The sequence below is a fragment of the Medicago sativa genome, chromosome 4 (assembly GCF_051527215.1).
Source record: "Medicago sativa cultivar Bolivia chromosome 4, Bolivia_mono, whole genome shotgun sequence".
Lineage (NCBI taxonomy): Eukaryota > Viridiplantae > Streptophyta > Magnoliopsida > Fabales > Fabaceae > Medicago > Medicago sativa.
In genome coordinates, this window is record NC_140752.1 from 64,543,396 (window position 1) to 64,560,953 (window position 17,558).

Genomic DNA, 17,558 nt, shown 5'->3' on the forward strand with positions numbered 1-17,558 from the left:
ATTCATACACTATTTTTCAAAAAAGTTGGGTTTGATTACAGCCAGACCTGTCTTCGTTACTTTGGTCTCGGTCGTGGGGGCATACCTTTGATTTCTCTGATTATTACCCAGAGTTGTTGAGTTCTGCAGGTTTCAAAGATATGGTGACGCGTCGATGCTGTTTGAATATCTGTCGCAGTCGTTTGTGGCTGACTTCAGACTGACTTGGAATCCTAGTCATTCGTATGATTGACATTGGACTAATTGGACTCGAAAGAGTCGGTGTTGCTTGTTGCCTCGCTGTAGGGAGTTGTTGGTTCTTGGACTATGCTGTGTTGACGGTTGGTTCATATACCAAAGAGTTGACCTTTGTTTAATTAGGATTAATCATTGGAGGTTTCATTTGTGTGTTTTAAAATGTTTGTAATGCCCGTTTAGGTTGTCTGCACTTGTGTATTTTTACTGGGTTAGGTCTATGTCCCCCCAGTTTTTTTCTGTACTTTTTCCTTTTTTTTAATAATATATATGGGCATTAGACACAAGATTAGAGTATAGTTGAGAAATCACCTGTTCTCTTTCTTGATGTTTTTATGCTCTGACCTTATAAAAAAAAACATATTTAACCATTCATTTAATGACAGGGTTAATTTTGGAAATTCCTATTAATTAAAATATTGCTATCCCACTTATAGGTCATTTTATTTATCCAAAAAAAATGGTCTTCTTTATGGTCTTCTATGGTGGAAGACTTATGCAGGTCCTCCACCCTAGACATTACGATTATAATAAGTTAGTCCTTTAAGTTTTTCTTTTTATTATAAATTGGTCATTTAAGTCATTAAATACTTGCATCATTATCCTATTTTCATCAAACTCACTTAAAAAGTGTTTATGTAGACGTTTAAAGTTAAGTTGACATGTTTAAATTCACCGCTCTCAAAACTAGAACTCATTTGTGTAATGTTTAATCTTGATTTGAAACAAAATTGACCATTTACTAGATTTATAATATATATCAATGATGAAATATTTATCTGTAAAATTATACTTTGAATTCAAAAACAAGAAGAAAATGTGCATTAATAATCATATTCTTTGTCATAAACAATTTTTTACCTACCACCGCAATGTTTTTTTTTAAACAAACAAAACTTTGTATTAATCAATAAAATTGTTACACGTATTTAGATTTGGAGGCATTTCCTCCATTACCACATCAATGTTAAATGGTCCATAAACACTTTTTTAATGAATATGATTGAAAAAATGGATAACGGTGTAAATATTCTATGACTTAAAAGACCAATTTGTAACAAAGAAAAACTAATACTCAAAAGACGACCGCAGAAGATATTTGACCATAAATAAATAAACAAAATCTAATACATTTAAAATACATATTTGCAAGTATCTCCGAAATATCAGTATTGGGTAAATCCTCCGTTTTATAGTATCCGCACTACTTAAGTCAGATCCTCAAGTATTAATAATGGATAAGTCCAAGTGGTAAAAAACTTTAGTCCTTTTTAGTCAAGGGCTTTAACTCCTTTTAAGTATGTAATAAATGGTTATACGTATGGAAAAAATTTGGTTGAGATAGAAGAATCCATCTTATGTATCTTTTTCGATAGAAATTAATCACAGTCAAAAGGTGACGAAAACTTTGTAACACCGCTATAAAAAAATAAAAAAAGTCAGACCCCAAATACTTCGCCTTGGCCCACCCTTTAACCACACAGCTTATTTTTTGCCAAATAGCGCAAATCTTGCCTCATACTACATATTTGCTTCCGGCAAGAAAATTTATTGGGCTTAAAGCCTTAAACATAAAAGTGGCCCTCTTAATTTCTCGATCATCTCCACCTGCCCTCCCCAAATCTTATTTAACAACTCTCACCTATAAATAAAAGTGGTCTCTCGCTCACTCAATTTTTCTTCCTCAAGGGACCTTTTTGAGAGGGGACACGCATGTTTCCCTCATCATCAAAGTACTAATACTCATTAAACCTTCCCCCTACCTTAACCTATTTCATCATTGCCATTCATTCTTAATTATCATGGCTGTTGACCTACACACTGGTAATGGCAGTGGGGACTCATCACTTCCTTATGATTCGTTACTCCCGCCATCAACGGACTTAACTCACTCCAACAAATTCATCATCAACGGTTCAGATTCAAATCAAGAGATTCTGATTTCTCCTGATTTTGGATCTCATACATATACAACTCCACCTCCTCATTCCATCGAGGCACAGCAGCCGCAAGAGAAAGAAGACGATCTCTTTGATGAGCTTACCCAACAACATATGCATATGGTTCACTCCATGCTAGACATTCCTTCCGAAGATTGCCAATCGGTACTACTTTGTTTTTTGTTGTGTTCTTTTTCTGCTGACTCGAGTAATTAGTCTCTGCAGTTTAATTTATTTATTTTGATCTAATCTTTGCTTCTTCTATCAGTTGAAGCCAATGGACTCAATGAGTTGCTGGTCTCAATCATCTCTTTGGTCACCTTTATGCTCAAATCAGGGGAGTTCTGAAGGCTCTTTGTCTCCTAAGGAACCATCTGAGCCTGGAAACAGCTATGATTCTGATTGCTTCGACGTGCTTAAGATGCTTGACAAGATGAAATTCGACGAAATCGACAGTTCTAAATACCATCAAAGCTCGGAGATGGAGACTTCTCAATCCCATGTTGCTGGAGTTTGTTCATCAAACCAATACCTACTTAATGCACAAATTCGAGCTACTCAGGTATTACAACACAACCACCTCTATTTTATTGCTGAAGTATTGTTTTGCTTGACATTCTTCGAATTAGGCGTGCCCGACTGACACATTTAATTTCATTTAATTATATCATTTTTTTCAATATATTATGTGTTACCGTGTTGGTGTCTGTTTGTTCCGATCATATGATTGTAATTAATTTTGATGTTGTATATAGATGTCTAGACAAAGGCAAGAGCAGATTCTGTCATTACAGCAAAAACTTGCAGCTTATAGAGAAAGTCATGGCCATTTGACCCCACAATTTCAGAAGAATGGTAAAGAAGATGAAGTTAGATTTGGGATGGCACCTTTGCAACGGCCTGGTCCTATGCACCAGCAGGCAGGTTCGGAGAAGCAGACAGATTTCCAGGGAGCAACCGGTTCAAGAGGCACATCATGTGGGACAGGTGTTTTCTTGCCACGTGGTGGAGTCAGTGCTTTTCAGTCACATCAGACTAAGAGACCTGGTATGCAACGAACTATGTCATCTTCCCCGTTTACCGACTTTTATGTGTGTATACTTTGAACTTTGTGAGCATGGTTTTAAATTGTGGTCCGCAACCATAATTGGTAAACGGCGTTACAACCACAATTTTAACCGCATTGGGTGTGATTTATTGCAATATAAAGGTTTACAATTTAACTACAATGCAATTTAACTGCATTGCAATTTAAAATCATGATTGGAAGAGTTAAAAGTGGGTTTAGATGCACAAAATTTAGAATAAAAATAGTATTTTAGTAATTGAAATTGTGTGGATTTGTGAATTTAGTCTCCTAAATTGAATAATGTAAGTCAAGTTAATATTTTCTTTTCAAGTTTAGCACCAAAATTTAAAATGTTATATGTTTGTTTAATGTAGTACGAGGCTATTCAAGCCAAGCTGACACATAGATATTTCTATAGTTTTCATGGATGTTTATTAAAGAGACATTTTGATGGAAGAGTTTATCTAGATTCTTTAACTTAAATGACTAATTTGCTATTTCTGAAAATTAAAGGATTAATTTGTTGGACGCTACAATTTTAAGGATCAAAACGTCGATTGACTATGAAGTTGACTTTGATATGTTCTGACGACGTCTATTGATATTGAGTTTGTCCGTAGAACTAAAGTTAAAATTTGTAGCTTTTTGTTACATAAACATGTACAAATATAAACCATTTTATGTTCAACTAATTTTTAATTAAAATCATTGTTACTGAATTAATTTTAATAACCACATAACCAAACATTTACTTAAATTTAAGATTTTGGTGTTGGGTTGAATTGTTTACTATAATTGTTTGTTAGCTAGTAGTTGAGGTAGTTGGTTATTGACATGGTGGAATATCAACCCTACAGTATACTACTGTCTAATATGCGGATCAGTTTTCATTTTTCAACTCTATATATTGATATATTGTGACCGACCCTACATGTGGCTGTATTACTATTCATTCATTCAAGATATTTATTTTAATAAAATATTCTTCCATGTTTGAACCATGTAGTCTTCTCTTATCCATCATCGGTGTGGGGCACATGTTTGATACCATCCATTGTTTCTTTTTTGAAAAGTAGGACATCAATTATAAAGACACTTTCTGTAACAGTTGTGACCAATTTTGCTGATTCTCTCTAGCAATTATCTGTTTGTTGTACACATTTCATTGGAAATTTAATGTTTACATGTGATTTGGTCAGGTAAAGGTTGCTCCACTGTTCTTATACCCGAGAGAGTAGTACAAGCTTTGCAACTCCACTTTGACCAAATTGCTGCCACCTCTGGACCTAAGCCTCGTGTCTTCCCTCCCCTGCATGGTACCTTCTTATAGTCTTTTCTTTAATAAATATTCACTTTGGTTCTAAAATGTGTGATCTATAATAGTAATTGCTAACAATAGATGTGTGTTTTCTTAGTCAATTTGATCTTTGAATGTGTCTTTTTGATTCTTAAGTCTTCTATAAATCAAATTAATCCATATAATATAATTACTAACAATAGAGACACTTATAACCATTTGAGGTGGGTACAATTAACCCCTTAACTTTAAAAAATGCACATATACTCATATTTTGTATTTAAAAGCCCATGATTATTTTTTTTCACCAATAACTCAAATGTTTGAAACCTGAGTCAGGGTCTTGGTTACGTCAGGGTCTTGGTTACGTCACTGTTTATATATATATATTTTGGTTTTTATATGCATTCAGAGACTATGTTAAGAACACCTCCCACATTTGGAGATTGAGATGATTGTCTATCCTATTCCTCTTGCTTGCACAAAAAGTTAGATTTTGGCTTTGAACAAAGTTTATTTATTTCACTAAAAACTAAGGTTTTTATATGAAAAGTGTTACTACCTCCGTCCCAATTTAATTGACACAATTTTGTTTTTCACACGTATTAAGAAAAATGTATAAATAAAGGGGAAAGTGGAATATATTGTATTGGGAATGATAAAAGTAGTATTATTTAGTGTTATATTGTATTGGAAATGATGAAAGTTGTATTGAAAATTGAAATAGGTCAGTTATTTTGGGACACTTTTTTTTAAGAAAATGTGTCAGTTATTCCGGGACGGAGGAAGTAATATCTACACCCTCCGGTCATTAATATAAGCAAAAGTTTGATTTTTAGATTCATTCATTAAATGACGTATGTAGTCTTTACATACGTCATTTAATGAATGAATCTAAAAATCAAACTTTTGCTTATATTAATGACCGGAGGGTGTATAAGATTTTCTTCAGTCAGCAATTATCTTATTTAAATGGCAATAAACTATTGTTTTCTCCCTGATATTTTCAGTGCTGTTATGGTTGTAAGATCAACCATTCTTTAATATTTATATATAACTGCTACTATTACTCCTTTTCAAGTTTACTTTGACTGCAAGTCTTTTGAGAAAAAGTAAAAAATGTTAGGTTCACTGATTTTGGCATTTAAAAGTTTGTGCAATTCTAACTTTAATATTTAAATACCAAGTGACAGCAACTTGCTAGATTGTCACAGTTACTGACTATATAAAATTGCAAATTGATTGCAGATGTTTTGGTGAGTACTAATAGGGATGGCATGTATTCCCTACAGAAGCGTCAATCACGGAAGAAACAGACACAAATTCAGAATGAGATGATTCTGCCTCGAGAGTGGACCTATTGAAGCAGAAGTGAAGCAGACTGTAGTAGTGCCATTTGTAGCAACTTTTTCTTTAGTTTTGTTACAGATTCATGTTAGTACTTGTGTGGTTTCTGCCAATTAAAGCAGAATAAAGTAATAAAGAAAAGCTGGTTGAAGAGGAATAAATAAAATTCCCGATTGGATTTATGTGTAGGGAAATCTTTTGGATGTAATGTTGTATCATGATTAGATTAGATAGCAAAAATTATGGATTGTTAAGAATATATATCTTGCTTTGTTTTGTGCTTCTACCTTAATTTTTGTGTAAGAGGCGATCCAAGGATGGATCATACAGAACAAATTAACAATAAAATCTTTTCTAGTTAATTTGGCCTTGATCTATTCATATGTTACTTAGTTAAGCCATGCGACGATTTTTTTAAGGGAACAGATTAATTCATTTCATTAACTAAAATATGTCAAATATATTCCTTCAAAAAAAAATATATGTCAAATATATGACGGTACATCATCATAGATATGGGGATAGTTTGGGATGATGCTATCCTAACTAATTCATTAACGACCCTATTAGCTTGCCTCTTAGAGTTGTGAAAACTATCCTGGAACAATGTGGCATTAATAATACAATCAAATTTACTATTATCATCTACACCTGTATGAAAGGAATCTACAACCTGCTGCGAATCTAACACAAAATCAACATTATCAAATTGCAAGTCAGATACCCATTGTAGTGTCGTATGTAACACAACTGTCTCGCCTATTGCAACATCGCACAATGGGGGAAACAAATCAGTTTTCATAAGTACAAACTCCCCACATCATCCCGAATACACATACTAATACCAACTTGATTAAGTGATGAGGAAAAAGAAGCATCTATGTTACATTTATATCAACCTCTAACTGGCTTCTCCCACCGAATAACCTCTTGCCGGATTGGCTCTGGCTGATTCACGACTCTAGGTACACACCACCATCCCTTCTGATGACTTGCGCTAATTTCCACTCTTCAAGAATAGTCGTCGTGCGTGTTAAGGCTTGGCCATGTGTTTCGGTCTTCTGCTGCCATAGCTTAAGATTCTTTCATTTCCAAATACTCCACAATGGGTATCCATTGAAGTGTCTTATTTGGAAAAAACAACCAAACAAAATGTCATTGCTAAAATTCTAGAAAATGTGAAACACGTCAAGTGGATATGACAATTAATTAACTTCTCTTTGGGTTTCTTTTTACTTGACTAACTATCCTAATAAGAAAAAACAAATGAAAGATCTTAAAGATTACTCAAGAAGATAATAATAAATTAGCAAATTGCAAAGCAGACGTAGTTAGCATGCTACAAGTAGAACATGTCCAGTGTCGGGTAGTGGATAGTGGGTTTGCACATCAGCTTCACATATGGCGCAGTTACGTTGACGTTGAAATATGGGCGTGCATTAGGAGTTAATTAGATTCCTTAGCTTTCAAGGTCTGTTTACAAATGGACTTATAAAAATAAAACATCCTTTAATTTAGTCAAACTGCTGAATTAATTTGCCCATAATATACGTATTTTTTCTTTGTGATGATGTTGTCTTGATGCATTTTAATCTTATCATGAGTACGACTTTTGAACTTATCATGCGCAGTGTTACACACACATTCATAAAAAAATAACTGTAAATTAAATGACAGAACACCATAAACTCATATACATAATGATAGATTTCAAGTTCGAACACATGACACCATAAAATAATGTTCAGTTCAAGTGTTGTCAGCTGTGTTAAGTCTTATGGATACGTTAATAATTTTTTTTTACAACTGTTCGATAAAACAATTGTAGGGATACCACAAAAATTAACATTAATATAATAGAGTGATATATATGTTACATGAAATTATAAAGAAATTACGGTCACCGTGTATTTCTTTCAAACTTGGTATCCAGTCCAAACACCGACTAATTCAAGGATGTATCATACATATTGATTTAGATAGGTGATGGAGGTGACCAAAATGTTCATATTCTACCGGTAATGACTGCTTAGGACGTGATCAAGTTGATTGAAATCTATGTGGCTAAGATTGTTAGGTAACATGGCGTGCCTTCAAGTATTGTGTCAGATTGAGATCCTAATTAGTTTACATCTCATTTTTTGAAAGAGTTGCATGTAGCGTTAGAGAACGCAATTGAGATTGAGTTCAGGTTATCATCCACATACGGATGGTCAGAGTGAAAGGATGAACTAGTCATTGAAAGATTTGTTCAAAGGTTGTGTTTTGGATGATCTCATAAGTTGGGTACCATCTGCATGTAGTTTACCTACAAAAATAGTTATCATGCTAGTATTGGAATGGCGCCATATGAAGCTTTGTATAAAAGGTAGTCTCGGACACCTTTATGTTAGTATCATGATGGTGGAGTATGTAAATAGGACCTAGAGTGGTGCAACAAACTACGAATAAAGTCATAAAAATCAAAGAAAAGATGAAAATGGCACAAGATCGCCAGAAGAGTTACGTGAAGCGTCGTAGGCCATTAGAACCTGAGGAAAATTATCATATATTTCTTCGTATCACGCCTACCATGGGAGTGGGAAAACACTCAAACCAAGGAAGTTAACGCCAAAGTTTTTAGGGTCGTAACAGATTACCGCAAGGGTTGGACCGGTGGTATATCAAATTTTGTTACCAATGATACTATCTTAGAATCATGATGTGTTTTAGGTGTCCCAATTTTGGAAGTACATTTCAAATCCATTGATAGCCCCAAATACTATTCAATATTCATAGAAAAACTTATCTTTTGAGGTACCGCCAGTTAGGATAGTTGAAAGTTAATTGGAACCAAGCCCGAGAGATGCAGCTTGGGGGATGGAAAGCAAGATTATAGAATTGTGTCATGATTTGTTTAATCGACACCACGAGGACATAACTTCTTTTTAGAGGATAGTAATGTAAGATCCATAGTTTAGTTTTAGCTAGTGCTAGGGTTTTAGACTGTTGAACCTAAGATTTTTGTCGTGAACCTAAGTTTTTATTAGATATACATAGTTTAGTTATAAGGAGTACTAGTCCTATTAGTATATATAGGTGTAACCTCCCCATAAGTGGGTTAACTTTCTCATTTGTAATATTACATTTCACTATCAATAGAACAATTCTATAAGCTTTTCTCTCCTTCTTCCATGGATGCCATGTTTCCTAACATGGTATTAGAGCAAGATTGGTATCCACCTTGAATAATATTTTCCGCTGCATTTTCTCGAGAAAATCTAATTTTCTCACATCAGTTTCACTTTCCTTTTCTTGTTCCTTTTTTGTTCATTTTTCTCCCTGATTCAATTTCTTTCTATGAGTCTTTGATTCGATTTCACCTTCTTAATTCTTTTCTGATCAATTTTCATTTTGCTTTCAGTAAACTCTATTTCCTCTTTTCTAATCGATTTGATTTTTGATAATATCGTTTTCCCCAAATCCTAGGGTTAACGATTAAAATTCGATTTCGATTCATTTTCTTGATTTTACATTTAGACTCGTTTTCACTTTCTTTGCTCGGTTTCGCTTTGGTTATCGATCCGTCTCATAATCACTTCTCTGTGATTCCCTTGTTTCAGTTTTTCATCTCTGATTGCGTTTTTCTGTCTGTGACTCAATTTCAGAAGTTATTTGTTTAACTGTTATTTGATGAAGCTACTTGTTCACATCAGTTTTGTTCTTCGCAATACTTGAGGATTTCAGATTGATGCAATTTTTGAGATTTGTCTATGAAGCCTATCAAATTTCTTTGATGATTTGGAGTTATCAGTTCAGATGTGTGGAGCTTCGTGCATTGCTTTGAATTCCACATCTTCATTCATATGCTCACAAGGTGTTTGTGACAAGTTTTCAAACACTGTCAGTTTCAATCACAAGATGCTTTGGACCAAAACTCATCGCAAATTTTGCATTGAGAGCAGTTAACTTGATAGATAGTTCTCACTGTTTCGATGACGAATTGTCGCACATGTCTGCTTCTTCTCACAACTACTCAAGGTATCTGTGTATTGTGCAAAACATTATAAGGTTTGATTTCTAACAACTGTTTGATGGCTTCTGAACGACGGTTGGCTTTGGATTCTTGAAGTTTCGTTTACTTGAGATTCATATTGACTCAGAAATTGTTTCTGCCTCATCATTCACTGGTTGTTTTGAGATTTAAATTTGGTTCACTGCCATGAGTTATGAATGTGATTCTGTTTTGATCCTGGATCGTAAGTTTTCTCCGATTTTGTTGGTGTTGCCCAGAAGCTGTTTGTTTGGTTCAGAATCTGTTTGGTTCAGAAGCTGTTTGGTTCAGAAGCTGTTTGTTTGGTTCAGAAGCTGTTTGGTTCAGAATCTGTTTGGTTCAGAAGCTGTTTGGTTCAGAAGTTGTTTGTTTGGTTCAGAATCTGTTTGGTTCAGAAGCTGTTTGGTTCAGAAGCTGTTTGGTTCAGAAGCTGTTTGGTTCAGAATCTGTTTGGTTCAGAAGCTGTTTGGTTACCTAATGCTTGCTTATGGCTTTCTTCATCAGTAGTTTTGTGGATGCACAATTGTGCTAGTTTTTGGCAGATTGTCTTTACCACTCGGTTTCCTTCCTTTATGACCTCTACATGGCACTTTCATGCCCTTGGTGTGGTATTTGGTGAGGTTTATGATTCTGGCTCAGTTTTGGATTGTTGGAAGATTCTTGGATTGATTATCTTCCCTCGGTTTCTTTGTCCTGGATCGTTGTTTGGTTTGGCTTCATTATTGGAAGCATTGGTTTTGTTTTCTATGGTTTGAAGACACATCACATGGCTATGCATCTCTATTGGCTTGCATTTGATTTTTTCTTGTCTCGGCTCGGCATAGGAGGGCATCACTTTTTATCTTTGGAACCTTGGTCTTGTATATGACCTCCATCCATTGTTGACTATGGCCCTTCCTTGCATTTGGTTTTTCTTGTCTCGGCTCGGCATTGGAGGGCACCACTTTTATCATTGGAACCTTGGTCTTGTATATGACCTCCTTCCATTGTAGACTATGGCTCTTCCTTGCACTTCCTTTTTGGATATCATCATTGATTTTGGATATCCTTGTTCTTCTTGTCTTGTGCTTCTATCTTGAGTTCTTGAGAACTCTTGATGGTTAAGCGTTGTGCCTTAATTGGCTTTGTTGATATTGGCTTCTACCGGATGGTGGTTAAGCGTTGCTTTGATGCTCCTTCCTTCAATTGGTTCAACCTTGAGTTGCGGTTGCTTCTTGTTGGATGAGCACTTGTTTGATATTTTTCTTAGCCGATGTATTTCCGGCATCTTTCCTTGTATTTTCTCATTTCAAGTTGGATGTGTTTTTAAACACCTTCCAACTTGAGGGGGACTATTAGATATACATAGTTTAGTTACAAGGAGTACTAGTCCTATTAGTATATATAGGTGTAACCTCCCCATAAGTGGGTTAACTTTCTCATTTGTAATATTACATTTCACTATCAATAGAACAATTCTATAAGCTTTTCTCTCCTTCTTCCATGGATGCCATGTTTCCTAACAGTTTTTGCTCCGTTGAACATAATTGTGAGTGTTGTTTGTTTATGGTGAATGAGTTAAACATGATTATGTGGTTTGTGCAAGCTTGATTAATAGTGTGATAAGGTTTATGTTGTGCTATGTGGATTTTTGTTTTTGTTTTATGTATGTTACGACAAATTTTAGATTTAAGGAAAATCAAGCGAGAATTCATCTATCGTTAAAATCTGAGTGGACTCTAATGATAAAAAAATAAAAATTAACCATTGAATTTATATATCATTGTAGCGACATATTTGGCTCGTTACATTTTTAAAACGTTCTAGAATGAGAATCCACTCATAAAATAATTGTCACAAGTGAGTGGATTTTATTAATGGTGGGATATTGGAAGGTATTGTAAATTGTTTGAGGTGTTCAGTTGGTATCAGGAGAATTAGACCTAGATTTAAGTCGGTGACACATGATTAGAACCAAAATAAACCGGGTTTGGTTTTTTTCAAAAACTTCAAAAATCTATAAATAGCACTCTTTCTCCCTAAGAAAAACAAAAACACAAAATTTCTCTCTCAAATTATCAGTGGATCGATAATTTTTGTGGTTATGTAGTGACTCTAAAAATATTTTGGGAACTTTAGTTTTGAAAATGTCTAAAGAACAAAATATTTGAAGAAAGTACAGCATGCAAGCACACATGGAATGGTAAATGGCATCAAAGTAAACATTTTATATATAAGATGAAATAATGTACACGTAGCCTAGAGATGTAGTATCTATATGTGTTTTATAATCCATTTGGCATATCACTTGTAAATGATTCCTAAATATGAAATTGACTCTGCAGAGGATCGCAAGCAATCCCCAAATAAATTGTACAATCAAGTTGAATATAATAGTGTTGTCACAACAAAAGAGCAAAATGACGTGACTCCATCTCGACTTAATTAATTATGGTGGGAATTGCAAGACATCCTGACCCAACGTAGTGCAGATTGACGAACGTCATACTATGAAATGCATGGAGATCCCACATGACATATGCAATCGTCAACTCCTTTGTTCTTCATTTTCTCGCCTCCATAACTTCATGTGATGTCTTGATTTGCCGATTTACATATTTCTCTCTAATGACTCAAAACACCTATGAAATTACCAGTTTTGAGAAGAAATAAAATTGCATGGACTCAAATGAAAATAATACATAATGTCTCTTAAACCATAAGTAATTCTAGAGGTGTCAAATGTGCTAGCCCGACGCATGCCCCAGAGGCACGACTACATAATTAGGCCAACCCGGCCCAACCAATTAACGATTGGGTCACCGATTCTAGTGTCCGACTCAATTCGTGTGGGCCATGGACCAGCCCGAACTGACTCATTTATTTCTCTTTTTTTATTTATTGACACTTTTATATGTCTTTTTTATATTTATTAGTTTCTCACAATTATCTATTTACCAAAATATGATTGGGTTGACATAGAAGTGTAAATAATTTTTACATTAACATTGAATATTAATTAAATTTTTTATTTATACTTTCAATTGAATCAAATTCATAATTTATAAACTTAAAAAAATTTAGCTAGGTTTATCTATTTTTATTAAGTTTACGTATTTAAATATCTTTTTGTGTGCATAAATATTTAAATATCTTTTTATTAATATTTTTTAATTATTTGATAAATTCTTTAACATAAATCAAATAAAAATGCTATACTTGGCCAACCCGAAGCCCGAAGGGCTAGCCCGGCCCAACCCAATTTTATAAGGAATAAATAGGTTAGGGCCAAAAAGCCCACGTGTATTTGGGCTAGCTATTTTGAGGCCCAATCTAGTCCAAAATTTGAGCTAATGAGTCGGCCCATTTAACTCGGCCTATTTTTTACAGCTCTAAACAACACCTCTAAAACATATCTAAAACAACCTCAAACTCTACTAATACGACTCAAAGCATAGCGAAAATATCATCGAATATCTTATCATCATACCTACACATGTATTTATGTTTGTGTTCTGTGAAAATGATGTCTGCTTGTTCAAACACTTTATATCCAAAATAATTGTTTGATGACAAACAATGATTTAAACATTGAAAAATTTGATAGCTTAGTTTTCTACCTATTTATATAGTTTACTTTGTCTACTATTTTAGTTGTTTTGATAAGGTTTTAGATCTCTTTCACTACCTTTTTGTTTGATTTTATTTATAGCAGAAATCATGGAACAAGTGAAGAAGTTTATACAAAAGTTTATGTTTTCAAGGTTTAGGAGTTGGACGATGAAGTGATAGTGCCTAAGGACAAGACAAATAATATCAAATGGAAAATTCCTAGATGCATTACGCCCTCCCGTAATCGTAACAATTCAACTGATCAAGAAGTGACTTCATACAAAATTACTGAGAGGATTACAACCACCCGTGATGGGGCATTATTGTTGTAATCCATTGGATTACTCACTTTTGTTCGTTTTTCTTTTGTAATTTAAATAGCCTTATGAAGTTATGAGTTCCTCAACTTCATAAGAATAGGATGTTTCGTTGATTCAAAATACACATTTGTATTTGTGAAAGCAGACATGGGTCATCATAGTTTATCCCATCTTTAAAGCCTTAATCTCTATAACAAGTAAGAGGAATTGGGGTAGTAGTTCAATCATTGTGACAAATCAAAATCTCAAGGCATTGTTTTGTTATTATTGCATAATTTCCCAACCAAAATCATCTCTCAAACAACGGTTCTATTTAGTTAATCATCGTAGAAAACAAAATTAATACTCGACATAGTCCTCGTCGAATTGATATTTTTGTTGCCGACAAAATTGTGCGCTTGTGACCTACCAATAGATAAAATGGATATTACTTATCTTCCTTCCCACAAGTTTGTTGGCTCCAAAGATGGGCCATTGAGAAATGTCAGTGAATCCGAAGACACAAACTATCTCGAGAAGAATCCATTGGCGCAATGCAACAATGCAAGTTTCACATAAGAAACGAGGAGTAAAGAAGCAATATTGAAGAGAGTGATGGTTACTTATGAAGTAAAATGTGAAATATATAGCGCTGCAAAGGAATGATAACCCACGAAGTGGTTGTAACGCTAGTGTTTTGTGCGATCATGGCTTAGCGACAAAGTAACTATAAATTGTTCGTTTCAACTTCAATTTTTATATGCAAGTAATTATAAATTTGGAAAAAGAAGGTTTTGTTTGACAAATCCCAAATGCTCGGCAAAGTTCAAAAGCTTGACAAATCGAGGATCACAGTTGAAGCACACACTAAAGCAATATCAGTTTTTATCGTCAACCCCAAGTGTCAAAGAAAAGTTGTTTTATCAAATCAATTATACAATAAACGATCGTCGACTCTGTCAATTTGAAGCATGCCATTACATTTCTGTCAAAGTTAATATTCTTTAAGTTTTTTTTTTCAATTCAGCACTTTTAATCTTTCGCAGTTTAATTCATCTGCACTTTTCTTTTCAAACGATTGTGCATTCCTTCGCATTTGAAACTTTCTGTACCGTTTCAAACTTAATTTACCAAGTGTTTTTAGTTTCTCCAAATTTACATTCATACATTTGAGACATTAAAACAATCTTCATGTTGATTTAAATTGTGTATTTTATAACATTTTAACTTGTTTTTACATTCATTTTACAATCCATGGTATTGGATTAAATTCATCACTTGCTCATCATTCATTCGGTTGATACAAGTGTCGAGGCATTACAACACAACTAGAAGTGAGCAAAATGACCCAAACCACGAAGGCCTTAGGAGAATTGCTCTATCTGCCCCTCGCATTGCTCGTTCGGGAGTTATGTTCCAATCCAAAACTAACGATTGAATCGTAACTCCTGATAGATTTTGGTCGATCTCAGAAGTTACGATCCAATAAAACCAACAGGATTTTGAGCAATGTGAGGGGACTATAAAGCAGTCTTTGGCATAAAGATTTATCATATGGTAACTCTCAATCAGCCAAAATCTATCAGGAATTACAACACAATCATTTTTTAAATCAAATTGTTACTCTTGATCGGCTTATTTTCATAGGTTGAACAATATGAGGGTCAGATAAAGCAATTCTCCCGGATAAAACTATGAAACATTTACAAGACCCCAAGCGAAGATATGTCTAATATAAAGATCATGGGACCAAGATATAATATGCCATTATGCAAGGGATTTGGATTCTCTTCATTGAAAATTCTCTCAAGTTTTCTTAAGTGAAATCTCAACCATCAAACATGAGAGAGAGAAAATGAAAATTAAATCATAAAAAAGTGGTTGTTATACTTTAATGGTGGAGATCAAAAATAGAGAAAATTTGAGAGAATTTTTAACGAAAAGAATCGAATTCCGTAACACTGTGTTTGTTTGAGGTGAAATAGGGGAGAGAGAAGTTGGAGAGAAAGAAGTTGGAGAGAGATGTCAAACTTCTTCTGTTTGGTTTGGAAAGAAGTTGGGGAGAGAGACTGCTTTAATATGGGGCCCACCGCCTTTTTGTTTCTGCGCTAACATGCGAAGAAAGGGGGGAGAAACCAGCTTCATTTTTTTGTTTCCTGTTCTACCCTTACTATTATTAATACATTATTATCACAAGTCACTATTGTTTCTTCATATCTTCATTACTGCCATATGGTTATATGCTGTCTCTTAGATGTGTTCCACCATCTCACCGTGTACAAAGCTTTAATTTTTTCTGTTTCAAATGGATTTGCAGCAAACACCCCAATTAAGATCTTGTGTATTTTGGCTTAAATGGAAAACAACTAGGGCTTGGTACTACTCTCAAGTCGCAAGTTTCTCTTTTTCTATAATTAATTTTCATTATTTTTTAACGTTTTCTTTACATTTGCTTTTCCGAAAGAAGAAAAAAAAACTCCCCTATTTTGTTAATTTTTTTTTTATCCTATTTAGTCAATTAATTTGATAATAGCAACATCAGGAAAATGAAATAATTAATTAACACTTAGACAATTTTTTTATAAAGATGACTTTATAAGGTAAGGGCTTTTTTGTCAATTTGTTAAATCATTATAAATCTCTCTTCTCTATTTCTCTTATCTTTCTCTTATTCCAAACAATCTATCAAATCTACTATATTTCTCACATATTTCTCTCTTCACAATTTCTCTTCACAACCAAACACACCCTAAGGGATTATTACACCTTTTATTGGATGGACCGTGTTCATAGCATGACTTGACTATGTATTAATTTATTGTTTTGGGTCGAAGTAGCATGGCTTGACTTAAGCCACTTCCTTCACACAAAAAAACGACTTGACCTGAGCCACACAAAGAAACACTAATGGTCCCCAACCGAAAGTTATTCTGCAAACCTCCTCATCACCAGGTCTCAGAAGTCAGAACCACCCACTGAGTGTGGAAAATTCCAAATTATCTTTTGTTTCATTTTATTTAGTATAGTATTTTATCTAGAAAACTCCAAAAAAAAAAAATGTTTCTTCAATACACTATGTTAAATATTTTTTTACAGTAATACACTATGTTCAAGATAACTTAAATTTCGAGTTTCCTAGAATGGTAAACCTCAAATTTTGAATCACCTGAAAAATACTTTTGATGCAAAAATCAAGAAAACTAAATAATTTTTATGCAAAATGGGAACTTAAACAAAACGTGTGGTAGAGGGAACTCAAAATTGAGAAAGTTAAGTATGGAGAAACACTTTTCCCTAATTCTCACCAGATACACATGATGACAGTTCTAAGGAATATTTTCAGAACAGCTTTGTTGAGCATAAGTACAATAATATCCAAAGGTGAGTAAACAAAAAAATACAATATCCAAAGGTTTTGGTCTAACTACGGGGTCCAAAGGGTCAATATCTCACACATGCTCCTTATGCAAGGCATTAGAGAACCATTGTTTTCTCTAGTGCCAAACTCAAATAATCATTTTTGCATAAGTTTTTATGCTATACAAGATTGACATAAATCGCACCTAAACAATTAGTCAATTACAAATTATCAACAAAACGCAAACCAATTAGTAAGAAATTTACTTATACCTGCAAGGACGTAGGTTCAACTCTCGTATACTAACCCTAAATGAGCCCGCGGGCCGGGCAACTATCCCCACCTCAAATTTTACTTCAAAAAGAAATCTATAATTTAAACCAACTGCAA

At 34.1% G+C, this 17,558-nt stretch overlaps 1 protein-coding gene across 1 annotated transcript; it reads left to right on the forward strand.

Moving 5' to 3' along the window:
* Positions 1 to 1,920: 1,920 nt before the first annotated feature.
* LOC146930720 (uncharacterized) lies at positions 1,921 to 6,249 on the forward strand. Its single transcript, XM_085702198.1, has 5 exons — positions 1,921 to 2,339; positions 2,443 to 2,736; positions 2,930 to 3,221; positions 4,443 to 4,559; positions 5,789 to 6,249. The coding sequence occupies exons 1-5, from the start codon at positions 2,037 to 2,039 to the stop codon at positions 5,902 to 5,904; spliced, it is 1,122 nt and encodes a 373-aa protein (XP_085558324.1). The 5' UTR covers positions 1,921 to 2,036; the 3' UTR covers positions 5,905 to 6,249.
* The last annotated feature ends 11,309 nt before the right edge of the window (positions 6,250 to 17,558 follow it).